Below are 25,750 nucleotides of genomic sequence, written 5' to 3' on the forward strand. Positions count from 1 at the left end.
CAATGATTTCATAGCACATAATCATTCAATTTGATCTTTCAATTATATTTGATTTCAGATGTTTGACAATATTTATTAGAAGCACGCAATGACCATTAGGATTGAATAGGTGACTTGCATTGCCACTTAGCATTTAACACTTACATCTGAGATTTCTTTTCTGCTGTGACTACATATCCCTCCTCCAAGTGAAAGCAAGTGAGAACTGTCTCCAAAGCCTGCTTATTTAGCAGCCCAATTACAAATAATTATATTTTTTTAAACTAAAGGTGGCGGCAGCTGGGTGACCTTGATCTGGATTTGGAAGCTAAGAAGCTTCCTTCTTAGATGTAGGCTGGACCATCAAAAAACCATTTCAGAAAGCACTCTGCTTCTTTATTACTACTAAGAAAACTGCATGGACATGTCCATCAGGTGACCAGAAATTGATCCCAACTCAAAAGAGACTTCACTGGTTAACAAAATCTTTCAAAGAACTAACATAAATCAGACCAGGTAAGTATATCCAAGAGATCTTGAGCATACAAGGATGTTACATTATTTTTCTCAGAGACAAGCCAGGAGTTTTGGTTTGCTGAACCATGGTTTACTGAAAAATCCTACAAAGCTAAAAGCAAAAAAACCACAGTATAGCATCTCATGTTGGACAAATTCATCACTGTTAGCCTGTAGCCCAAGAAGCCTGGGGTGAAAGAGAACTTAAGTCAACAGCACACCTTGGCTTGGGGAAAGGATCAGACTCAGAACCTACAGAGCCAATAAAACTCATGGGGGGGGGGGAGTTTTCCAGACAGTTCCCCCTCAGGAAAGCCACTTCATCCTTTTTTCCCTCTTTCCTTTCTAACTGACCATTCCATGGCCACTGCACGTAGCCTGTCTTCATTTCGGCTGTTTTAAGGGAACACAGCATAAAGTTTTGTTTTCTTTATAAATGGAATTCTTTTTATCTCCTAATTTTAGTTCCAGTTCTGCCTGCTCTTTTCACCAAGCCTGACTCCTAAAAGGACGGATGGTCCCCATAATGATCCTTTAGAGGCTTCCCTGAAATTAAAGGTTCACCCAACACAGGAATCCACCACTGGTATTCTCGTTCAAAGACCAGTGTGCTGTTTCACAGCTATTATAACATTTTTGCTGCCAATCCAATCATCACATCTTGGGGAAGGAGACCAGCTAGAAGAAAAAATGACAAATCTACCACCCAAGGGAGGAACCACTGTAAATTACTCTTCTTCTCACAGCACTGTTTCCACCATGAGGCAGATTTTATTCTTCTGAAACAAGCCAATTCTTTTTCACAGAGCAACTTCTTGACTTTGAACCTTCAGTTCTCAGACAAAGTATGTAATTATGAATCAACGTACTTACAAGACAGTGTGCGTGCCTACCCAGCAAGTATTCAACAAAATGGAAATATGTTACATGCAGACTTACGCTTCTCAGGTCAAGCTAAAATATCCTGGAGAGCAGAGGAAAGACTAGGGAATACAAAAGAATATGCACTCTCTAGAGTCCTCTTGGGGATCACACACTGCCCTTCAAGCAGCATGGTACTTCGCTCAGAGCCAAAAATGGTTCTCACTACAAAACCCGGCAGAGGCAAGAAGGCAGGTCGTCTGAGTGCCGACCCCATTGCTCGGGCAAAGTCCCTGTTTGTGGTTCCAACTGCAGAAGGTGAAACACCATTGAAGACACCACTAAGGCCCTGTTGCTCCAGCATGTGAGTCACAATTCCTGCCAAATCGAGCACGTGGATCCATGGAAAAGGCTGGTGTCCAGAAGCAATGGGACCTCCAAGTCCAAGGCGGAAAGGCCATAACATCTGGCCAATGGCACCACCATCTCTGCCCAGCACAACACCTTGAAGCAAACAGAGGCATAGTTACATAGTTATAAAGTGTATTTCACATAGGCTTCCCTTACACACTGGCCTAAGGGACGGTCCTCTGAAAAAGCCACAATGGAACAGGTCTGTATAACACACCAAACTGGAAAACATGGGTTCAGTGACATGATACACCCCAAACAAACTACATTATGGCTTAACATGTATGTGACTCCAGCCATACATTATTCCAGTTACTTTTGTGATAACTGGAAAGATGTGTGCTTGGTATTATTCCTCAATTAGAGGAAACAAAGCCAAGATCATTTGTAACTGAAAGCCACAAGAATGAGGTGTTCACCAAGTGAGATTGGAATCAGAAGCTTCCTAGTTTCCATGTAGTCTACAACAAGTTTCTTTAAAGCAGAAGTTTGGAACCTGCAGTCTACAAATAAATGTTCCCACATTCCACATCCTGCCTTACCAGATCTCACTACCACTTGGCGAGTGGTACCACCAGGAAGTTTAGCTGCTTCCTCCCAAGAGGTCACCAAGCGAGAGAAGAAATCAAAGTCTCCACCTGGACTTTCTTCAGTGTATTTGGTGGTGTGGCTAGGCCGGTAATATCCTGGAAGGGATATCAGACACTGATTTATTATGGAACTGTACTCCATGCAAATATTTTTATAGCTGTTATGACAACTACCCGTCTTTTAGATCTGAACCTTAGAATATATCTACCAATTTTTTTTGAGAAATACTTTCCACTAAAAAGCTATAGAAATTACTATTCAGTTAGCTCGAATATATCACATTTAGCTTTTTTTGAGGTTTTCCAAAATTCATCTTGGTTTGATTACCATTCAATTAGTTTCATACCTTTCCTTTAGATTTCTGTTTCTCCAATATATTATTTTTTAAATCAGGGATTGGGAACCTTTAGCCTTCCAGATGTTGGTGGACTACAGTTTATAGCAGCTCCAACGTGGATGGCCCTTAGTGCAGAATATGGGACAAAGTTCATGAACAACTGTAGGGCCATAGGTACCCCTATTCTATTTACTCTTCTTTTAATTCCTCTGCTGTAGCTCACACACTGATACTTGTTTGCTTAATCACATTTTATTGAACAAACCACTGTTGGTTTTGAACACCTTATAACCCAAATCATGGTTTAAACCACAATGTCTGAATTCACTAAGCCATCACCTACTCCCCCTTCAAATCACTTTAGCAAAGTTGTGGCTTTTCTACATTACTGGCACTCTTCACTCTCAGCTGCCATGCCTTTACAAGCTAGAACAATCCCTGATTAGCCCTAAACCCCAAGGAAAAAAAATCATCCATTTAAAGCAAACCCTAATATATTAAGGCTGCTCAGCAATAATCTTCCACCAGAACCTTCACTCTGACTAGTCAGAATGTTTATGAACATTCTATAGAATCACAGCAGTAAGACCAATGGTTCTAAGACTCCTTATGAAGATGCATAATTTTGCCCGTGGCTATGTAAGCAAAATCAAAGGCTGCTCAAAGGTGGAAATACACAAATTGTTTCAAAAGAAGTTCCCATCAAGGCTGAGGGATGGTATTCAGTTCCCCAAACTCTTTTCCTACTACTTACACTCACTATTTACTTACAGTCAAATGGACAGCAAAGTTAGACTACAGCTCTGAGGTTAATACCTACGCCGGTGACAAGGACCCAGGCACGAGGTGGGTGTTCAGCATCTGCGATGGCTTTTGCCAAGGACTTTGTGGTCTCTACTCGGCTGGAAACCACCTCCTGGCGGAAGGAATCATTCCACCTGCAGAAGCCCCCAAAGACATCAGTCTTTCAAATATAATTCTGTCCCTCCACTAACGTTGCCTATTTTCACAATCTTAAGACCAGTCTGCTGAGTATTCCACCCAGAAAGATGTGTTTCTAGCAAAGCCACTGTCTGTATGCAGTGCGTGGCATCGAAGAACTTGCTTCTTCCAGAAAAAAAGGGCTTGATCTCTATGCATAGAATTGCAGGAAGAAAGAAAAACTTTGCTCGGCAAAGTATCGGTATCTATATCCGGCAAAGTATGACCTATCAGGCCGGCTATAGATACCCTGACTGATTACAGAGGGCTTCATAAACATCCTATTGTGCATCTTCTAACAGGTCATAAGGGTTGAGAGGCAATGACATTCAGCTTGTGGGCTGAACTGTTCCTGCAATATGCAAGATCCTTTTTTTCTTTCCAACCCAATGGAATATTGGAAAGAAATTATGAAATGGGACTCTGGGTCCTTTCTGTATTTCCGTAGGCAGGGAAAGAAAACAGAATAGGACCAGGTTTGGTGGGGTGGGAGTAACTGGCAAAAGAAAAACAATTTTGAAAATGGCTGGATCAGGTCAGGCGCCACAGACCCCCCCCCCCGCCCCAAATATCTCTAGTGCATCCCTAAGGGAGAGACGGCTGGGCAGCAGCTCAAAATACTGCTGACTGCTCCATTCTACCAACTTCCCTTTCTCCTGGTCTTGTGACCCGGGACAGACGATATGTAGTCCACCCTGTGCATCCCGGTACAGATGCACTCATGTCCAGATGTGTCAAGGAAGAAAGCAGAAATGCGCAGACAGAATGCATGACAAAGAACACAGGTGCCTCCTATACTCACAGCTGGTAAAGGAGCTGGAAAGAATTCCAGAAGCCAGGCTCTGCATATTTTCCTGTTTATGTTCTTATCCATGATCCAACCTTCCATACTGAGCTAAGTTCTTCAAGACACCTTCAGCTGACAAACCCATTTATGCCTTACCAAGGGGGTGCACAATATGAAGCCTCAGGGCTTAATAGGGCTCCTCAAACCTTGAGTGTAGCCATGCAAAGTCCCTCCCTATGTAGCCGCTGAACTGAAAGAAGGGGAAATAATTAAAATATGGAGGGAAATCATGATAAATGTTCTCAACTTTTTAATTAAGTCAAATCAAATATAGTTCTTTTCTGGGCTCAGAAATTCCCACCTCCATATTCTCTCATTCTGAAAGGAGACTCGTGGAAAACTGTCTGTGGCTCCAGTTCTAGGCCTCCTATAATTATTCTGGGGCCAAGACTTCTTGCTGCAAAGCTACTTGTTAATTCTGCTTAACATCCCTACTTCTAAATAACTGAGGAAACAGATGGTGAATCTGAGTAAACCGTATTAATGTCCTGCAACTGACTTTGTCCAAAATTATTGAGACTTACCTCTTAAGAGGATTGAGGACATTTGCTCCAGCCAGGTTGACCACTCCTTCACAAGGAGGGAGGCCTAAGCGGGAAAGTTCATCCTAGAAATGAAAACACAAATTCAGGTCTTGTCAGGTTGTTTTTTCTTTCAAATACGTTTTATTATATCACCATAATTAACAGAAGAAAAACCTGACGTACATTCAACAGTATTAGCAATACACTGTAACATCAAATCAACATTGCTGTTAAAGGAATGAAGGAGTAAGAAGTCTAGAAAAATTATATTACGAACAGAACAATTTTCTAAAAGTCTTCTGTCTTGTCCCTTTGCCAAAAAAAACAACAACCCTAATCTGAATTTGACAAATGCATATCAATAAACCATTGCTACAAGAGATGTAATTTCTCTTTCTAGTGTTGTATAATAATTATTTTAGCTAACTCTCCACGCTTGAAGAGTCTACAGTTTTCTACCATGTTCCAAAAAAACTCAGGACAGAGCTAAAAAGAAAATAGGCAGCTTTAACATACTGCAATCAATTCAGTCCCAGATACGTCAACAATAGGGCAGACCATAAGCTAACATTCTTACCCATGAATTGCATCCCGGACATCAAGGTAACTCTGGTCAACTTTAACTAAATATTATCTGAGGTGTCCAAAACATACAAGCATTTTTTTTTGCATTAAGCTAATTTTCAGGTGGCAGAAATGGATAATCTCATATTATTTAAAGGAACTCTCCACTGGTTTACAATTGTTAATTGATAAAGGCATATGTAGTCTATTGTCCATGTCATCTGCATGGCCACCGTTTTTTGTCTTTCCCTCCTTCCCCCCCACCGCATCCCAATTTAAATCCTACATCAGTCTAGTTGCTCCACTGCATCTAGTGAAGTGAGTTGTACTGTAGTTCATAAAAACTTAAGCCTTTTAAATAACATTTGTTAGACTGAAGAGATGTTCTTAAATTCCTTCTGATTTCTGCTACCGTAAACTAACTCAGCTCTCTTCCTACAATATTTCAGAGGCTGTATTATTAAGTATTAATTTCAGCTACAAATGGCTCCTGCTTTTCCCACCATTCAACTTTGCTATCCCCATCCACAGCAAATCAGCAGTCAAGAAAGCCATTCTGCTTTACTGTAACTGCATCCTAGCATCCAATGGGAGAAGCTTTTTCCAGCAAGCAGAGAAGTGGTAGGCCTCTAGTCTTCTTCCTGACAAAGTACACAAGAATATCCCTTGGTACATTTCTTAATTTTGCAAATTGCGTGTTGATTCTATAACCTTCATCAATTTCTGCCTCCATATCATCTTCATCCCATTCCAAAAAGTTTGTTAAAGCTTGAACAATCTTTTCTCTGGTGTCTTCTCCAGGATCCTCAGGAACTACTCTAAGTATTAAACAAAATGCTTTTTCTCTCAATTCCAGTAATGCCAGATTGTCTAAATCGTTTTCCATCTATTATTTCTGTTTCGCTTTCTAAAATTTCCACTTTGTCATTAATTTGCTTAACGTCTCCTGTAAGTTGCCCTATAGATTCTTCCATTTTTTTGGTAACTTCTTCTTCCATCTCCTCTTTCATCTTTACAAACCTTTCTCAATTCAAAAGAAATTAAATGGCAACCACCCACACTAAAACACGTTTAAACGTATTCTTCCAAGTTCTAGCTTGTTCTAAGCCCCTGCTCCTTACCCAGGTAAACCGGTTCTTTCCAGGGTGACGAGAAATAAGGGTGACTTCATGGCCTCGGCTCTTCAGCACCTGGCATAAGTTTCGGCCAATAAATCCAGTCCCCCCACCTAAATTAGAATCAGAAAGTGACGGGGAGATGATGGAATAGTTAATGAGACTGTCAACAACAAACACAACCCTGTTGAGAAATACTTTGTTAAAGTTATATCCTACCTTTCCTCCAGGAGCTTGTATTGGTTTACTCAGGGACCCCCTTTCAATTTACCTCCACAACTCCACCCTGTGAGATTGGTTATACTGAGAGAAGGTGCACCTTATAAGTTTCCTTGGCTAATACTGAAAATTACACTCTAACCTCCCCAACTCCCTTCTCCTCAAATCAAGATGACTATGTTAAGTTCATTAAAGCTTACGATCCTCTTGTCTCCTCAAGTAGATTGTCTGTTTTCTAAAATCTGAATATTCCATTCAAAATACACAAAGAGCTTCCCTTCCTTATGACAAGGGTCTCCCTTCCTTAAAAACCCAACAAAGCAAAATTGGAGAAAATTATTTGGGGTCATCCACAAAAAAGGAAAGGAACTGTTCTATTGGGGGGGAGAGGTATACCTATATAGGGGTCGGTTTTATTTTATTTTATTTTTTTTCCATTTTTCCCTGAAGGAAGCATTCCTAAGATTAAAATGATTGTGTGATTGAGGCTAACTAGCAGTAACATCTGAAGTCACAGAGCCAGCTATAGGTTTCTTCGTCATGCCTGCACATGCCTCAGGCAATATGATTCTGTTTATGGACTGAGCAGCAGGATAGGAGGAGATTCCTGCCTGGGAAAGAAGAGCAGAAAATGGGAATTTTATCAGCTTTGGATTCTCACAGAGGAAGGAAGGGAAAAGGCAGCAGACAATGCATTACTGGAGAATCAGTTTGGTATAGTGAGGAAGGCAACAGGCTAGAGACCAGGAGACTGTGAGTTCTAGTCCTGCCTTAGGCATGAAGCCAGCTGGGTGACCTTCAGCCAGTCCCTCTCTCTCAGCCCTAGGAAGCAGGCAGTGTCAAACCACTTCTGAAAAAACTTCCCAAGAAAACTGCAGGGGCATCCAGGCAGTTGCCAGGAGTCAACACTGACTCAAAGGCACAAAACAAAACAAAACAAAACAAGCATTACTGGTGGAAAACTCCTGACTTTCTTCTGCAAAGAAAAGAACCCTCCCCCGTTTCTCTTTAATAGATGTATAATATATCCCACCCTTCCTCAAGGCAGCATCCCCAGCAGTCCTTCCTCCACACCCGTCCAGGGAGGGAGGCTGGGCTAAAAGACAGCAGCTGTTCCAAGTCACTCAGGGGGTCCTACTTGACCCTGGATTAACCCCAGCGGGTCTCCCCAGTCCTCATCCAACACCTTAATAGGGTACGCTTGAGAAAGATGAAGGAGAGACCAAACTCTCCAACTCCTCGGATGTGAAGCTCACCCTCCTCGACCCCCATGCCTCAAAGAGAAATCTCACGTTCACCGTTTGCACGTATCTCTCGTATGGACCGCAGCTCAAAGTGGCCCTAATCCAGCCAAGAACTGTACCCTTATTGCACTTGCAAAGAAAAAGAAAAAAAAAGAACAACCGCGCAGCAAGCAAAACAGCCATTCCCCCCGTTGCAAATAGGCACTCGTCGCCCCTTAAAGCTCACCGATTAACACTCTCATGGTTCAAGCGAGTCCCGGCGCATGCGCAGGAAGCCGCTCTCCCAACGAACCAGAGAGTCGAGGAGGAATGAGGCACAGACTGGCCTCCCAGTGGAATCGCTCAGGCGGAGATGAATTGAGAGAGGGCAAAGGGCCGTCCCTCTCGCTTTAATCCTCTCTGGTGAAACTCTGCAGCGGGAGAAGTTGGAGCAGAGGGGACTTTAACCCTGAAGAGCTCAGAGGCGGCCGTGACTATCCCCTTCCCTCGGTCCCTCGGAGGAAACAGAGGGTCGCAGCGGACTCGCGACCTCGGCGGAAGTAGTTCGTGTGGCAGAGAGCCAAAGAGGAAGTGACGAAACACCGGAGGCATCCGCAAAAGCGTTTCGAGCCGTGAGTGTAAATAGAGCGGGTTTTTTTTTCGGGGGATTGGGGTGGACTACAACTCTCAGGCTTCCCGGCCTTGTTAGGGTTGGGTTTTGTTGGGATTTAGAAACGAGGGAAGAATTTCCCTCCTGACTTCGTGCTACTTAATCACGTCTGTCAAAAGGCTGAAGCTGCCGCGTCTCCCATACAGCCTTCCTCCGCTGGCCCCCCCCCTCAGGGACTACAACTCCCAGGCTTCCCAGCCAAGACGACTGCCGATAATGGCTAGGGATCCTGGCCGCTGTATTCCCCGAGGCTCTATAGAGCTTGAGGTTGCGGGAAAGGGATTTATGGCCGCGCAGTACAGTGACGGGACGATGGTCTGCGCTTCTGGGGGTCTCCCCCACCCCAAATTGGGAAGGGGGCGTCCAGATATATTCTCAGTTCACCTTCCTCTCCTCAGGCTTCATCCTATTACATGGTGACGGAGGAAGCACCATCTTATTTGGGAGAGAACATTAGAGAAACGTATAGAATCTCCAAGGAAATGACATTAGGACAGAAAAGCTGAATGAAATAAAATAAAAGGAGCCGTTGGGAGTTGGGTGGCATACCAATTTAATAATAAATCAATAAGTGTAAAAATACAGGAATATTTCTGGCAAGAGACTAAAAAGAAGCTTGACCCAATCTGTGCTGCATACCTTTGCCTGCATTTGATGGGACCATGTCAGTGAAGCCAAGAACTATAATAAACAGGGGTCGAAATGACTGATTTGTTGTATATTTCTTGAATAGTTAACCTCTAGAACGTGGCTGAAATTTATAAAGAAGCAAATGATAGATTGCAAACATTGGGAATAGGGCGTTGTCTACACTATAATCTGTGAATTCATACATGACAAAAAGTTTGATATATTTTATGTTCTGAGGAGAACACTATCTCAGATAATCTATCCAAGATTGCCTGTCCAGTATGAGAAATGAATTATTAATATTGGATTAGAAGTACAAAAAAGGAATCTATGCAGAAGCCATTTCACCATTTGCAATGATTAATTCCCTTTTAAGACTGTCCTAGATAAACTTGGTAAGCTGTTTTAATGAGCTTTAATGTAGACACGATTATATAAATGCTATTTATACTTGCTTATGTTTGGAAACTTTTAACATTATTTTTGTATATATTAACCTCTAATACATTAATGCTTTAGTAGACAAAAATCACTCTGCTTCAGATGATGATGTAGAGATGAATATCCTATGTCTAAGACTGTAAGAGGTATATTTCCAGCATAATACAGTAGTGTATTTCAAAAATTCTAAATGTTTCTGGTAAATGATAAGCAAATGGTTTACCTAAAAAACAGACACAGAGGTTTTTTTTTTAATCTAGACCCATAATCCACAGCATATTATGCTGATTGTATCCTGGAGATAGATTCAAGTGCATGTCTGATGGTATAGTTCTGTGGGTTTAAGGAAGAGGAACAGGGAAAGAAATCATGGGGAAAATGAATTAGATTTGACAGGGGATAGAGGAGAGCAAGAACCAGATATCATAGGAGAGTAATAGGAAGATGCTAGAATGGTTATAGGAAGTGTCAAAAGAGTTGCTGTGTTGATGGGAGGAAGAGATTAAGGTTCCAAATGAAGTACAGTGGTACCTCGGGTCACGAACGCCTCTGTTCACGACCAATTCGGGTCATGAACAGCACCGTTCGCAAAATTTTGCTTCCGTTCGCGAACGCCAGATCGGGTGACGAACAGGATCCGTGGCCATTTTCCCTGCCGTGACACGTGGTCGTGGCTTCCTGTAGGGAGGGGGACTCTCCCTCCAAGCAGTAACCGCCTCCCCACCCACCTTCCTGTCCGCCACGCCAGAAGTCGCGTCGAGCAAGGTTAGCGTTCTCTCTCTTCGTACTGTACTTTGTATCATATTTTTGTGGTTTAAAAAAAAAATACATATGGTTCAGAACGGATTAACCGTAATTACATTGAACCTTATGGGAAAATTTGATTCGGGTCGCAACCAAAATCAGTTGGCGACCAAATTTGTAGGGGTCAGAACGGATTAACCATATTTACATTGAACCTTATGGGAAAATTTGATTCGGGTCGCGGAACGAATTAAGTTCGTGAACCAAGGTACCACTGTATTCTGGAAGGAGGCAGAGCTATTGTATGGGTAGGGGAGGGTGGATACTTGTGGGTTGAGATAAAATTTTGGTGACGCTTATACACAAGAGTGTCTTTGAATTGTCAGATGCAAACGTTGCTTGGATGATCTGTGGTAATCGTGGAGTTTGAAACCAAGAGCTTCCTAGGTTTGGTGCCCAGCTTCCATTGCAATGTTAAACCCTAGCTAGAGTCGTTATGGCAGCTGGAAATGGAATGGAGGCAATGGTGCGAGAGGAAGCTTGTGATTTCTTCAGGATCATTGACATGTGACCAAAAGGGTCAGGCTGCTTATTTCTTTAATATCTAAGCGAGGATCTTATTTAGAGTGTGCATTACCTCTTTTACAGGCAGTGATGAGCACCGGAGGGGGATTGGTGACCAATCGTGGACGACGTTTCAAATGGGCCATTGAGTTGAGTGGTCCAGGCAGTGGTGGTAGGTAAGTACCTAGGAAGAGACCAATATATGTCTCCCCATATAAGCAATCCATAAATGATGGGTATATGCATTTTGGATGAGGAATCTCTTTTTCTTTGCCAGAGGCCGAAGTGACCGTGGCAGCAGCCAAGGAGACACCCTCTACCCCATAGGCTATTCAGATAAGCAGGTGCCTGACACAAGTGTTCAGGAGACAGATCGCATCCTGGTTGAAAAGGTAGTGTGCTGGAAAGGGAGTTTGTGAGCTGGGAGAAAAGTTGAGTATTAGAAATGTAGAACTATATAGACTTTGCTTATTGAATTCTATCTTTTTTTTCCTCCTTAAATGTTTTAGCGCTGCTGGGATATTGCCCTTGGTCCCTTGAAGCAAATCCCTATGAATTTATTCATCATGTACATGGCAGGGAATACAATCTCTATCTTCCCCACCATGATGGTCTGTATGATGGCCTGGAGGCCCATCCAAGCACTAATGTCCATCTCTGCCAGTAAGTCTCTTTGTATCACCACCCAAAGTATTATTTTATCCCACTCTGTTTCCATTTACTATTTTGTGGGGCTGTGATTCCAATTAGGAAAAAAAAAAATAGTGCACTCCTGGCTGTGTTCCAAAGTGTAGTCTGAACAATTTCAAAAATATGATACATGCAAGTATGTCTTTTTTTTTTTATGGGAATACTGGAAATCTGTAGAGTGGGCAGTTTACAAATGTTAGTATAAATAAGTTACTGCTGTACCATAAGTTATGCTGAATCCTGTGAATAAGGAATATGTGCCAGCTGGATTTGGGAAAACTGTTCTAGAGGCTCATATGGAAAAGGTGATGTTGTTTATAGCTTGGTCCAGAGCAATCCCTCTGATTATGATCCATATCCAGATTTGTCCTAGGCTTCAGATAGGATACAATATGGCATACTTTGCCCTTAGCACCATTTTAGTAATGACATGAAACTAATAAAATAAAATGGAATATTGATTTGTGCATCACACTTGAAAAATCAGACTCTCAGGAGATCTTATAAATCAGGTAAAGGATAGGATGTATAGTGCACAAATTGTATTCTGGGAAAAACTTGGTACATCTGTCATTTTCCCATTACTATGTATAAATTTGGAGAGTTGATAAGTACTTGGCATTAAATGAATTGCTGATTATTAGAGGAGAGTTCTCTGGCACTATTACTTTACCAATAGATCATGTACCCATTAACTTTCCTCAGTGGCAGGAACCCTTGCCTGGATTCATTGTTTGCAAATCAGTTAAATCCCCAATGGTAAAAATTCAAAGCTAGTAAGGTTGACTCCTTGCTAAATTATGGATGACTTACAGTCAGGTCCAGAAATATTGGGACATCGACACAGTTCTAACATCTTTGGCTCTATACACCACCACAATGGATTTGGAATGAAACAAACACAGTGTGCCTTAACTGCAGACTGTCAGCTTTGAGGGTATGTACATCCAACTCAGGTGAACGGTGTAGGAATTACAACAGGTTGCATATGTGCCTCCCACTTGTTAAGGGACCAAAAGTAATGGGACAATTGGCTTCTCAGCTGTTCCATGGCCAGGTGTGTGATATTCCCTCAGTACCCCAATTACAATGTGCAGATAAAAGGCCCAGAGTTCATTTCAAGTGTGCTATTTGCATTTGGAATCTGTTGCTGTCAACTCTCAAGATGAGTTCCAAAGAGCTGTCACTATCAGTGAAGCAAGCCATCATTAGGCTGAAGAAACAAAACAAACCCATCAGAGAGATAGCAAGAACATTAGGCGTGGCCAAAACAACTGTTTGGAACATTCTCAAAAAGAAGGAATGCACCGGTGAGCTCAGCAACACCAAAAGACCCGGGAGACAACGGAAAACAACTGTGGTGGATGACCGAAGAATCCTTTCCCTGGTGAAGAAAACACCCTTCACAACAGTTGGCCAGATCAAGAACACTCTCCAGAAGGTAGGTGTATGTGTGCCAAAGTCAACAATCAAAAGAAGACTTCACCAGAGTGAATACAGAGGGTTCACCACAAGATGTAAACCATTGGTGAGCCTCAAAAACAGGAAGGCCAGATTAGAGTTTGCCAAACGACATCTAAAAAAGCCTTCACAGTTCTGGAACAACATCCTATGGACAGATGAGACCAAGATCAACTTGTACCAGAGTGATGGGAAGAGAAGAGTATGGAGAAGGAAAGGAACTGCTCATGATCCTAAGCATACCACCTCATCAGTGAAGCATGGTGGTGGTAGTGTCATGGCGTGGGCATGTATGGCTGCCAATGGAACTGGTTCTCTTGTATTTATTGATGATGTGACTGCTGACAAAAGCAGGAGGATGAATTCTGCAGTGTTTCGGGCAATATTATCTGCTCACATTCAGCCAAATGCTGCAGAACTCATTGGACGGCGCTTCACAGTACAGATGGACAATGACCCAAAGCATACTGCAAAAGCAACCAAAGAGTTTTTGAAGGGACGGAAGTGGGATGTTATGGAATGGCCAAGTCAATCACCTGACCTGAATCCCATTGAGCATGCATTTCACTTGCTGAAGACAAAACTGAAGGGAAAATGCCCCAAGAACAAGCAGGAACTGAAGACAGTTGCAGAAGAGGCCTGGCAGAGCATCACCAGGGATGAAACCCAGCGTCTGGTGATGTCTATGCGTTCCAGGCTTCAGGCTGTGATTGACTGCAACGGATTTGCAACCAAGTATTAAAAAGGGAAAGTTTGATTTATGATTATTATTCTGTCCCATTACTTTTGGTCCCTTAACAAGTGGGGGGGACATATGCAAACTGTTGTAATTCCTACACCGTTCACCTGAGTTGGATGTACATACCCTCAAATTAAAGCTGACAGTCTGCAGTTAACGCACATTGTGTTTGTTTCATTCCAAATCCATTGTGGTGGTGTATAGAGCCAAAGATGTTAGAATTGTGTCGATGTCTCAATATTTCTGGACCTGACTGTATACTAGCATTTTAATAAGATGCCCAGATCTCTTTCTTAACCTAGTTTTTGGAAACATTATTCAGTTTGTAGACTGCACTTTTCTTGAATGGCAAAACCCATCCCCAAACAGGCTTTCATATCCAGTGCTGTCAGCCAGTGGGCCTGTGTAAGTATTTCATAGTCCAGAGTATTCCTTTAACTTCTTTTCTCCTGTCCCCACAGCCTTCAAGCTACTTGAAAGCTCAAGTCAGAAGTTTCTTCAGGGACTGGTATATTTAATTGGCAACCTGTTAGGATTGGCCTTGGCTGTTTACAAGTGCCAGTCAATGGGGCTACTGCCAACTCACGCTTCTGACTGGCTGGCTTTTATTGAACCACCTGAGGTGAGTGTGAAGAGTATGAGGAACTCTCCCCCCACCCCTCCCCTCTCCGCCCCTGGATCATCTCTTAGGTATCCTGTATATATTGCTGAGAAAAAGCTGAGGGATGGGGAAGGTGGTAAACAGGACAAATTTCTTGGATCAAAGCTGCCAAGTCCCTTTTTGCACTCTTAACTTCACAAAAGGGCAGTATTAGATGATGGCATAATTTACAAGAGCCCAGATCTCATGGGAGTTTTTACATTATCTTGCTTAGTCTCTGTTTAGGACCTTAAAGTAAGGGTAGCTTAATTTTAAAAATGCTGACTTGGGGTCTGTGACACTCAACTTATTTTCTGTCTTCTGCCTAGCGTATGGAGTATACAGGTGGGGGTCTAATCTTATGACCTGGCCCATTTCCAGAAATCAACTGCTGCTCTAGGTGTGTGTCTTGCTATTGTGAAATATTCTTCATTGCTGTTGACTCCCTCATAAAGCTGCTGGATTTTAAGTGCATGTTGCTACATTGCAAAACAGTGGAGGAGCATTTACAGAACAGTATCCACAACAGGAAGGACTGATGTGCATTGGGAGGTTGAAGCAAAGGACTTGCCCTGTCAATTTCCCCTCTGTTAAAAGCAGAATTAAAATGATAACTTTTAAGTTTGTGTATATTGCTTCATTGAAGTTCTACCATCAGAGAATCCATTTTTCTATAACATGTACATAATAGTAGAAGTAGTACACAGTGTTTCAAGTAGAAGACATTTAAAAATTATGAAGAAATAGGTGATTCAGGAAGGTATCTGTAGCAGAGCCAAAATCAAAGCTCCCAGTTCTGGGCTAATAGTCTGACTGAATGTAAGGTTGATTCATATGTAATTCTAACCCCCAACAAGATTTTGATCTTACTATTCTAAAGCCAGCTGAAAAGGGTATAGGCATGTGCCTGATGATTTCTTGTGGGAGAGATGGAGTTTGAACATTTAAAGCATTCTAATTGTTTTGTGCTCTTTGCATGAACGCCAGTAGAAAGTATTTCAAAAGCTTCATGCAGAACAGTTACTCAAATATTCATGCACATTGTCTGATTCTTAAGCCACTGATACGAATTTACTGGAAAAAAGATAAGCTTGGTCTACAGTTGCCTGTTCACATTAATCTCACAGTCATATTTATATGAACTAGGGCACTGAATTTAGGTTCTCTTTATCATGTTTAAATATGTAAAATATAACATACACTACTTTTTATTTTAACTGCTTTTTATAAATGACAGAAAGGTTGTAAAGTGATTGAATCTTACATGATGAATGCATGAGCTCTGCAGTTGGAACCACTTATACACAACTACTAAAATAAAAATTGTATATAAAATGTTTATTCTTTACATAATTCAAGAAGCAAAAAAACAAAAACAAATCACACTCCCAGTTTTGATGCGATGTAAACAAGGTTGCACCCTGAATAAATTAAAAAAGTCTCAGCCAAAATAAGAAATGAAAAACTGTCTGTGAAATTCTCTCTCAAAAATAAAATGAGAGGCTTGAGATGTGTCTTTTAAGGCTACCCCGAGGGAGTGGTCCCTGTATACTATTGTTGAGCAAGAGGTTCAAGGAGGAGACATCCATCATTGAAATTAGATAGGATGAAATAGACACAGCACCTTTCCCTAAGTTTGTTTCAGTAGAGGTGAGGAAGAACTCCATCCCAACACTTACGTACATCCTTGTCACTGACATCAAAGAGGGCAAACTTGCTCAGCACAGAGGATGTGGCGTTAGTTTCCTTCTTATCCAAGCTTGAAGGAAGAGGTGGACCTCTTCAGAAGCAAAGAGGATAATTAGGAAAATCGGAAAATCCTGTTCTTCAAGGACAGAAACTCCTTTTCCCACCACTGTATAAAAACAAAATATTACAGCCGCCTTCTGCCTAGCAATCAGTTCTACAGAATATCTATAAAAATAGGAAAAGGCAGCTCATAGTTTCCTTAACTCACTAGAAGTGCAAAGGCCATATGGAAAAGATGTTGCCCATCAATATGCTGCCTCCACCCTAACTTGGGAATTAGCCATTCTCTTCCCTTGTTGGCAAACAGTATATCTGATTTTCAGAATATCACAAGGGATCAGGATTAAGCACTCTAAAAAGTAAGTTCCAACTTTCCAAGTGCTCGTTGTGGCCTTTCTTGATTTCAGTGGGAAGGAAAGCAAAAAAACCTTTGGTGCTGACCAGAAGAAAATGGCACGATGAAGGATAGATTTCCCTTTTAAGTCTCCCAACAGTATCTCCTTTCCCTTCTTTTTCCTCTTAATATAATAATGACATGTAACAGCTTCTCCAGCTGTGCCAAACCTACCCATCCAGCTGATGGATCCTGTCACTTCATTCCTGTAATGGCAACAGCAATTACAGTGGAGCATCCCTGATTTTTTGCTCCTCTAATGCCCTCCAGAGTTACTACTTGCAACTGCTCCTACATTTCTTGAGAGTGTGACAGAGTAGTCTCCTTCCTTTCTCTAATTTCCCTCTCACAATAAACTTGTGAAGATTCTAGTGTGTAGCTCTAACTTGATGGAAGCTGAAGAAATTGCCAACTATCCATCCTCCAAACATTGGGAAAAGCACCCAATTTGAAGACCCTGAATTGCCACAAGAAATGAAAGCAAATAGGTGTGGTGTTAATAGCTGGTCTCCTTGGGAGATCCAAGTGGCACATGGGAACAGGTAGGAAGCAGGTATCAATCTGAATACAGTTCATCAGGAGGAAGACCTCCCAATCTATGAATAGATGGTGATGACCTCGCTGCCTCCACCCCGTACAAGCAGCACACGCTCCAGCCCTTCTGTGAGGACCTCCAGGAATTCCATATCTGCAGGTGGAAAGGAGTCAAAGGAACAACGCAACACAATTCTTCAGAACCACCTCCACTCCCCCTTGTGCCTGACAGGAAAGGATACAGTTTTCGTCACCTTCAGGGTTTCGTGGTGGCCCAGGCATATTAAGGAGCACCAGCTTGGCCTCATGGGACTTGTTGACAACAACTTCATTGAGCTTGACAGCTGTGTGCATACGTCGCACATTAGACTGATCCCTAGGTTGGAGGTAGAAAAAAGTATTAGCAAGACCCAGGATCCAGACAGATATATCCATACAGCAAGCTTTACCAGGGTATCCAATCTGCAGCCCAGAATTGGCTTGTGAGAAAATAAGGCACATATGGATTAGAAGGTGAAAGAAATACAGGCACAGATCCTTCCCAAAAGAACAGGGAATAACATGGCAGTTGCAGAAAAGCAAACTGAAGGTACTATCAAGAACTCTGGCATATGCTGGAGATGGAGAACATTACTCATGGGAAACAATGGGATCTATGGTGGAAAACAAAATCAAAGCATTTAGGACAGAATAGCAGTAAGATCAGGCTAGGTTCTGTGTCACTTTCCAAGAAGAGTTTGGAAGCAGAATGGTGGGCAAATATTAGGAAGGATTTAGTGAGAGTAAAAGTGTATGATATCAGAAGTATCCCAGGAACTGAAATCTTACGGACGCATATTGAGCAGATCTTGGAAACCCTCCAGGGCTCTGGGTTTGTGTCCACGGGAAGCCATGTATTTGTCCTTGGTCCAGGTCATGTGCACCTTCTCCTGGTAAGTCTCTGTCTCTTCATCATCATCTGAGCCAATGCTGGTCAGTCGCAACATTGAGTTCCTATCCTTCACAAGCTGGGCCTGTAAGGGCAGTATCACTGATACTTTAGTGAAAAAGAAATCCAAATCTGTTGCTCTTTTATTTTCTCCCACCTTAGTTTCAGCCCAGTTCACCTCACGTTCTCGTTCTGTTTTAGAGAGACGCATTTGACGCAGCATCTGGGAGCGCTGCTCCATCATCAAAGTGCGCTCGTATGTGTAGGCAGAGATGTCACTGTCATGCTGCAAGAGAAAAGAAGAAACAGCTGATACTGGAAACCCTTGCAACCCCTGGCTGTGTCTAGCATTCTTCCATTACTCACAACCTTTGCCAGATTTCATTCAGTGCCACTAATGGCACGTCTGCATGTACGGATTTCTCTAGGAATATGCATGGCTGCAGGCATTCTTTGCAAAACAAGAGTAGCCAGCTTATAACTATTTCCTTGAAAGGCAGTATATTTTTTAAAAAAATCTATGTTTTTGATCCTTATTCCCATGGTGAAAGAAGTCAGTTTGCAACTTGGGGATAGGTAGTTGGCAATGCTAAAGGAACTGGGAATGAGTATGAATATGCTTCCTTTACATATGTCTCTAATTCCTTTTTCCTGTCCCCATAGTACTGTGTCACTCACCATTTCAACCACTTCCACCTCTGCCTCAATACGGAGGTGATACAGGAAGGTTGCCAGATCCTTCTTCATCTGTATGCTATTGTCTTCCAGCTGGGCTACTGTAAAGATGCGGATTTTGCATTTACGCCACACCTTTGAAGCAAGAAGAGGGGCAATCAGTCACTCCATCTACCATCTTAATTTCTGCCCCATATCTCAGTAACGCCCATCCATCACCACCTTATGCTGCTTGAGAAGGAAGGGGAGTAGCATCAGCATTCCTCCATCATGCACAATCCACCAGACATCAATGTTCCCCTCGGGGAAAGGTTCTGCATTGCTAGGGAAGAAAGTCACATTCTTTGCCACAAGCAAGGCCAGGCGGGCAGCTGTAGTCACACGGACGGTGCCTGGAGAATAGGAAGAGGAACCCATGTAATGTGGTTCTGTTGACTGACATGACCTCTTGCCCCAAGTATCTCCCCATAGAGAAACCATACCAATAAAAGTCTTCCAAGCACGGGCATCCTCACTCTGACGCCAGGCGTTTGGCCAGCCCATCACCACAGTGTTGTGCTTCATACCACCCAGTCCACAGGACTGAATGAGGTGGGAGATGCCCTCTCGCACCTTGGCAGCAACCACAATCTGGCAGAAGCCTTTCACACGTTCTGCCTCCATCAGATGTTTGATGGTCTGAAACAACATAATGGAAAGTCGCTCAAAGGTGTTACTGCAAAAAGCTACTCAGCATCCCGGGCAGAGGAAGCTTTACTGTAGTGTAGACTTTTGAGGGTTTACATCTAAAGACTGATTCTTCAGACAGACTTGAACGTAATGTGCGGACTGGATGATTCGTTAGAAAGTCTGCAACAGGATCTTATAAAGGAACCCAGGCTCATTTCTAGAAATGGGATATCTGAATGATGATTTCATTCTGAAGAAGAGCAAAAATCTATGATACCAACTACTAGATGCCCTTCATGGATGCTACTAAGTACTATGATACAAACTGAATCAATATATCTCATAGATTGCTTGTCCTGACCCAAGCAATTATCCTCTCTTTTCCTATTTGGGTTTGGCCAAGCACAACCACAAGACAAAAAGAACCTGCTTCGGGTGGAACCAGAAAAATGCATGTTGCCCTTATGATGGCATCATCCAACAGATAAAACTTGGGTTGACAAAACACAATTTCTGGTTTATGCATCATGCTAAAACAAGTTTCTGAATCCCATTTCAAGTTATTCTGGCGAGCTAGGAAAACCTCGCTTAACAAAAGCACAGCGGGGGACTGCCTTCCCTACCATACTACTCTAAAACATTTTCCCCACCAGTTTTGAAACCACAGTTAAGCTTCATTACGGGAAAACCATACTAAGGAAAGTGAGTAGCAGCAGTGTATGGCCTCGTTCCTTTATGTACACATTTTAATATAAACTTTAATTCTACTTTAGTTAAATTAGTGTTTGGTTTTAGGGTTGGTTACGTACAGGGACCTGTTCTCCAAAATCATTTGTAGGACTCTGCACATCAAATTCTAATAAGGAACGATTAGTAAGTCAGTATGAAGTATCTGCTTTGTAGGCAAAGGATTCAATCCTCACTATTTCCAGTTAAAAGGTTTTAGGGAGCCAGGTTGAGAAAAAGACCTTAATTCCTTAACTTTTGGAAAGCACATGTCGACCAGAGAAAATACACAACTGAGCAAAGAGAAAGATGAAATATCAGATATTCTCCTACCTTTTTTGTCCCTAATGATCAGAAAGCTTTGCTTTATACTGAACTAATTTTGGCTGCCCTTTTTGTAGGTTCAGGAGAAAGGACTTCTAAACCTGAGGGTCAGGCTGTTAAATGGCCTACTATTTAATCAGTGGCACCCAGTCAGCTGAAATGCACGGCCACAAAATTTCACCTGTTCAGCAGCCAGCGCTTCACTGTAACTCTCCAGGAAGTTGCCCACCATGACAGAGCCTACGATAGTCAGGCCTTTGCCAGCTTTCAGCTGGGAAGCAAAGGTGAGCAGGTGTGGATGTTTCACATGCAGATCCTCATCCAACTTTAGCAACACCAACAGTTGTGGCCTAGGGAGAAAAGGAGGCCAAAATGCACATACGGGAGTTAAAGAAGCAGACGAATTTAGACTTTTGCCCCAAAGTATACAGACGTAAAGGTTTATATTGTAGCAAATAATAAATATATCAACATGTAAAAGTGTCCTGCATTTTCCATGCAACATTGCCCCATGGTGAGGCAACAAGAGTCCAAAAGCAGTCAGTGGTTTCCCTACCTCCAATTTTTGGTGTGGGGCGGCCCCTCCTCGAGGCGCAGCAAAGCAAAACGGGCTGCGCTCAGGGACAAGCCACGGATGCCATCTCCCCACTCCTTCTCAGCCCTGCGAGAGAAAGCGCAGTTCAGCCAAGCAAGTATGTCATACTCAGCCTATTCTTTCCAAAACCATTGCAGATAGAGCAGGACCCAGGTGGATTCAGGTGATCTTGCAGAACCCAGGTGGCTATAATTAAGTTAAGGTAGGGTCAGGATCAGGGTGAGGGAGGGAGGGAGGGAGGGAAGAAATCTAACTACAAGAAATTCTCACTGAGCAGAGGCCACACAGAATGAATCTAAAATGGTCAAGGAACACTCACCCATGATACTCAATATATTTGTAGATCATTCCAGCTATCACCATCGCAATAATTGCATAATACCAGGAGGAGATGAACATGAGCGCCACACAGATACTCATGCCCATGAAGGAGAGTATCCTGCAGGGAGAGAAATTGGGAGGAGAACGGCACATATAGCTTCCTAAAGACCGTGGGCACTAGAATCAACCGAAGAGAACTTGTTAGCAACTCTGATCTTGTTGACCCTAGTTGCCCTCTTATATATGATATATAGACCAAATTTCTTTTGCACAACTGGGTATATGAGCTAGGAGTTTAAATTCCCCCATCCTCTTCATCTTCTGATGTTTGCATCCACGTATGCTGCCCCCCCCTTCAACAAGTAGGTAGTAGAGTGTTCTTACCAATGATAGTACCGGAAGCGTGGCCTCCAATTAGGGGTGCGCAGTAGAGTTTGTAGGGCGCAGGCTAGGTTGACAAAGAGGTAACACATCAGGAAGAACCTAGAAAAGCAGCTGGTGGTGTCAGCAATGTGTGTTTTCTTGGGACCCCAACCCATAAGAAATATGGCACTTACATGGAGAGAATAGGGGCTACCATGTCCAGTGATGCAATAAGAATCCCAAGTTCTGCAATGCCTGCTGTCAGAAGCAAAGCCCAGGTGGGCTCCCCATTAGCTTTACCATGGCCAAAAACCTAAAATAAAGGCATGTGTGTGAAAGAAGCAGAGAGACTATAATTAAACCCTTATAAACTCCCTCTCTGAAACAAAACATGCTTTCCCTGAGTGGCCCACTTACCCGCAAGAAGGGTATAATGTTGTCCTTTGCTATGGCCTGCAGCAGGCGGGGTGCACCTGTGAGGCTCTGCAGCCCAGCTCCACATGTGGAGAAGAACGAACCAATGACAATGACCCAAGGGGATGGCCAGGAGAGCGTACCCACCACCAGGTTCCCCTTCACTGTGTCACCAAATCTATTGGATAGGCACAAAGAATGAACATTGTAAGTTGAGCGCTTAAGGATTAACAATGAGAAGTGCAGGGATCAATCTGAAACAAACTGCAGGAAGTGTGTGTGTGTGTGTGTGTGTGTAGAGAGAGAGAGAGAGGAGTGTGCACATTATGAGTTGTATTATTTCCACTGAAATCAGAGGGATCTTTACAATTAAAATTGTAAAGATCCCTCCGATTTCAGTGGAAATAATATAACTCATAGTGTGTGCACTTCTATATATAAAAATAGACCTGCTGGATCAGGCCCAAAAGCCCATCTAGTCTAGTAACTTCTGTCACACAGTGATCATCCTGATATGTCTGGAAAGTTAATAAGGAGGATGGAAGGATTATCACCTTTTTTCATTGTTGCTGTTTAGCAAACAGTATTTAAAGCAACTTCAAAGGGACTTATTCCCAGTAAACTAGATATATAATTGCCCTCTAATTCTAGATCCAAGCCACAGAACAGAAGCAAAGGAGAATGGTAACCACAATTTATTTGTGTGTGTGTGCACATGTGCACACCTTCAAGTCAGTACTGACTCCTGGCAACTGCCTGGACTAGTCCCTGAAGTTTCCTCGAAAGGTTTTTCAGAAGCGGTTTATCATTGCCTGCTTCCTAGGGCTGAAAGAGTGTGACTGGCCCAAAGTTACCCAGCTGGCTTTATGCCTAAGGCAGGACTAGAACTTACGGTCTCCCGGTTTCTAGCCTGATGCCTTAACCACAATACCAAACTTACTCTAACCACAATATCGAGCTTAAAAAAGAAGCATGAATCAAACATTCCAGGTGTTGACCACAAAGGAACTTTATAGCCAGCACAATCCAAAACCTACATCCAGAAAAATATACAAGCAGTTTCTACTATTGGAAAACTGTAACATTAGAGAAAGCCAAGGTAGTATTACTTACTTGTCCCTGAGTACAACACCTTCTACACAAGCCCCAAACAGCACCACATTGCTAAGATCTGATGCAGCAAAGAGTCAAAGGTAATTTTGTGTAAAGAACAATGAAGTAAAAAAGAACAGCTAGTCTTCTTTCAGATGCATAAGCTATGCTCTTTCAAACCACTTTTCCTTCCCTTGCTTATTAATCCTAACATGCTTCAGGCAGGAATCTTCCAAACAAAGGGATGGTCCTGGTACTTGTGCAAGATGAACCAGAGGGTTGAAATTGTGAACAGCTTTGATATATTTCCTTGCCAGTAGCTCAGTATCTGTGGATGAGGAAATTTCATTTCAAGTCAACGAAGCTGCTTCAGAAACAGCCATATATCACTGCCTTGTGCTGATGGGAATGGCTAATGGATTCTGGGTTCAACATGTCCCCAAACACTTGGGATTTGTTAAAGCAGCATACTGGCATGATTAGATAAAGGAGCCCAAATGCCAGAACTTGAGCAATGTATTCTCTTTGGTCAAGAATGAGGAGAGTTGGCCAAGAGGGAGGTGATGGTCTGACAGTTCTCTCTACACAGATATTGGCTGAAAAGAGCAAGTGCAATTGGTGGCTATTCTCTACAACAGTGTTTCTCAACCTTGTCAAGTTTAAGATGGGTGAACTTCAACTCCCAGAATTCTCCAGTCAGGATGGCTGGCTGGGGAATTCTGGGAGTTGAAGTCCACCCATCTTAAACTTGACAAGGTTGAGAAACACTGCTCTACAAGCTTCAGATTCACAAATATATAAACATGCCCATGCTTATGTCAAAATAAATCTAAAATTATGCAAAACAGTCCCTGTCAATCTTGGTTTCATTTTAAACTGATTTTAGAATGGTTGGGATATAAGAAGACAGATTTTCTGGAAGTGTCCCCAGCTGCCGCAAAGGATACACACAAAGGAGGTGGTGAGAATAGCCAGGATGGTACCAATAGGAATAGATTTCTGGGCATCCTTTAGGTCCCCTGAACGATTTGATCCAGCCATGATTCCTATGAAGACAACACCATTTAACTAATGAGTTGATACATTTCTGGAAAATCAATTTATGTACTGAATCAAGTAATAATAAAGAACAATGCCGGCTGGTATTTTAGATAAAGCTTTTGGCAGAAGAACCATTGCTTTGATGAAATTAAATGTTAACTGAGCAAATGGAGTTGGGTCACGTGGGAAAAAGCAACAATAAATCTGAATCCTATCCTTCTATGGGCCTTTAGTCTGGCCAGGATCAAGCTCCTTTTACCAAAGTTGAGAAACTGTGGTTGAAATCTTCAGGAGTCCAAATACAGGTCTCCCAGATTCAGGCTAGCTAATCTACCCTTCTAATGTGGCTTGGTTCTGAAGTCACATTGACCAGAGAGCTCAGCAACAACATAGGCACTTACCAGTGACAGAAGGGAAGAATATCCCCACAAGAAGGGTAAAGGAAGTGGTGATATCAGCCAACACATACTGCTGATTCAGAGCTCCTCCCACATCAACCGAGTGCAAAGATGGCTTCTCAAGTATTTCACCTTTCATCAGGTAGTTGCTCCACAGATTCTCTGCAATTATGGCACCATCATCATCACTATCACCATCACCATCACCATCCCATCCTTTATTCAAGGAGTTCTGGGCAGTGTAAAAGTGTCCCCCATCCCATTATCTTCTCAACAATTAGGCTGAAAAGTATCCCGAAGAAACTTCAGAGCCACTGCTACAATAGGATACAACTTGAAAAGCAACACAGAAGAAACAAGAGCATTTTTGCTAGGCAGAGAAGAAAAAAAAAACTTTCTCACCAGCAATAACACCACTGGCTAGTCCTGGAATTCCTTGGATAACAGTGACATTGTTGTGTTGAAAATACTCATCGCAAGAGGCATTGAGGAGCTTGCTATGGTTGCAAAAGTGTGCCCACAACAATGTGGGTACAGTGAGGTTACCATACTCCTTGGTCTTGGCACATGTCTGAATATGATGCTGGGAGAGGGAACGATTCCCCAGCATGCACACACTGAATGGAGAGAGAAGTAAAGATGAGCAAATTGGTTAGATTTTAAAAGTGACAAGGTACACAAACCAGTTTGAAAGTTGTCACACACTACTACCGATGGGAATGGTGAGCTGTAGTTTTGCGTGTACACGCAAACTAGAAATTCTCAGTTTGGGAAGGAAAT

General features: G+C 42.5%; 3 protein-coding genes across 11 annotated transcripts in view; 1 reads left to right on the top strand and 2 right to left on the bottom strand.

Moving 5' to 3' along the window:
• Positions 1-1,246: 1,246 nt before the first annotated feature.
• Positions 1,247-8,552, bottom strand: SDR39U1 (short chain dehydrogenase/reductase family 39U member 1). Its single transcript, XM_007438843.4, has 6 exons — positions 8,416-8,552; positions 6,733-6,839; positions 5,048-5,130; positions 3,512-3,633; positions 2,310-2,453; positions 1,247-1,860 (listed from the first exon to the last, which is right to left on the bottom strand). Exons 1-6 carry the CDS (start codon positions 8,429-8,431, stop codon positions 1,445-1,447), a joined length of 888 nt encoding a protein of 295 aa, XP_007438905.1. The 5' UTR covers positions 8,432-8,552; the 3' UTR covers positions 1,247-1,444.
• Positions 8,553-8,668: 116 nt separating this feature from the next.
• EMC4 (ER membrane protein complex subunit 4) lies at positions 8,669-15,368 on the top strand. Of its 3 annotated transcripts, none has more exons than XM_007438844.4 (6): positions 8,669-8,800; positions 11,302-11,393; positions 11,495-11,609; positions 11,727-11,880; positions 14,569-14,729; positions 15,077-15,368. In XM_007438844.4, the coding sequence occupies exons 2-6, from the start codon at positions 11,308-11,310 to the stop codon at positions 15,110-15,112; spliced, it is 552 nt and encodes a 183-aa protein (XP_007438906.1). In that variant the 5' UTR covers positions 8,669-8,800; positions 11,302-11,307; the 3' UTR covers positions 15,113-15,368. The 3 variants fall into 3 exon arrangements, with proteins under 3 accessions (XP_007438906.1, XP_025029348.1, XP_025029349.1); XM_025173580.2 differs by having other exon boundaries at positions 8,676-8,806; XM_025173581.2 differs by lacking the exon at positions 8,669-8,800 and adding an exon at positions 9,845-9,863.
• Positions 15,369-15,958: 590 nt separating this feature from the next.
• SLC12A6 (solute carrier family 12 member 6) overlaps positions 15,959-25,750 on the bottom strand; it is a 36,880-nt gene continuing 27,088 nt past the window's right edge. For 5 of the 7 annotated variants that reach the window (XM_088144216.1, XM_088144217.1, XM_088144215.1 and 2 more), the window contains 16 exons: positions 25,373-25,587; positions 24,974-25,132; positions 24,479-24,577; positions 23,553-23,610; positions 22,443-22,617; positions 22,220-22,338; positions 22,047-22,145; positions 21,661-21,780; positions 21,303-21,407; positions 20,928-21,096; positions 19,510-19,705; positions 19,250-19,419; positions 19,031-19,162; positions 18,253-18,638; positions 17,667-17,800; positions 15,959-17,578 (listed from right to left, as the gene is read on the bottom strand). In XM_088144216.1, the coding sequence (XP_088000342.1) occupies positions 17,487-17,578; positions 17,667-17,800; positions 18,253-18,638; positions 19,031-19,162; positions 19,250-19,419; positions 19,510-19,705; positions 20,928-21,096; positions 21,303-21,407; positions 21,661-21,780; positions 22,047-22,145; positions 22,220-22,338; positions 22,443-22,617; positions 23,553-23,610; positions 24,479-24,577; positions 24,974-25,132; positions 25,373-25,587 (2,428 nt within the window). In that variant the 3' untranslated portion in view covers positions 15,959-17,486. The remainder of the gene's footprint in view (positions 17,579-17,666; positions 17,801-18,252; positions 18,639-19,030; positions 19,163-19,249; positions 19,420-19,509; positions 19,706-20,927; positions 21,097-21,302; positions 21,408-21,660; positions 21,781-22,046; positions 22,146-22,219; positions 22,339-22,442; positions 22,618-23,552; positions 23,611-24,478; positions 24,578-24,973; positions 25,133-25,372; positions 25,588-25,750) is intronic. The other 2 variants (XM_088144219.1, XM_007438847.4) reach the window with 1 other exon arrangement.

This window comes from Python bivittatus, unplaced genomic scaffold, assembly GCF_059951505.1.
Source record: "Python bivittatus isolate LINGU-HERP-01145 unplaced genomic scaffold, Pbiv_v1 ctg000430_np1212, whole genome shotgun sequence".
In the NCBI taxonomy this organism is placed as follows: domain Eukaryota; kingdom Metazoa; phylum Chordata; class Lepidosauria; order Squamata; family Pythonidae; genus Python; species Python bivittatus.

What these genes read in the sequence shown, in the direction of transcription:
- SDR39U1 (XM_007438843.4), bottom strand. An exon ending in GTCCTCAATCCTCTTAAGAG is followed by an intron (nt 3,634 to 5,047) that starts GTAAGTCTCAAT and finishes GGGCTTCTGCAG; the next exon opens with GTGGAATGATTCCTTCCGCC. An exon ending in CCAAGTGGTAGTGAGATCTG is followed by an intron (nt 1,861 to 2,309) that starts GTAAGGCAGGAT and finishes GTTTGCTTCAAG; the next exon opens with GTGTTGTGCTGGGCAGAGAT.
- EMC4 (XM_007438844.4), top strand. Translation starts at nt 11,308, where the DNA reads ATGAGCACCGGAGGGGGATTGGTGACCAATCGTGGACGACGTTTCAAA. An exon ending in GGTCCAGGCAGTGGTGGTAG is followed by an intron (nt 11,394 to 11,494) that starts GTAAGTACCTAG and finishes TTTCTTTGCCAG; the next exon opens with AGGCCGAAGTGACCGTGGCA. An exon ending in ATCGCATCCTGGTTGAAAAG is followed by an intron (nt 11,610 to 11,726) that starts GTAGTGTGCTGG and finishes TAAATGTTTTAG; the next exon opens with CGCTGCTGGGATATTGCCCT.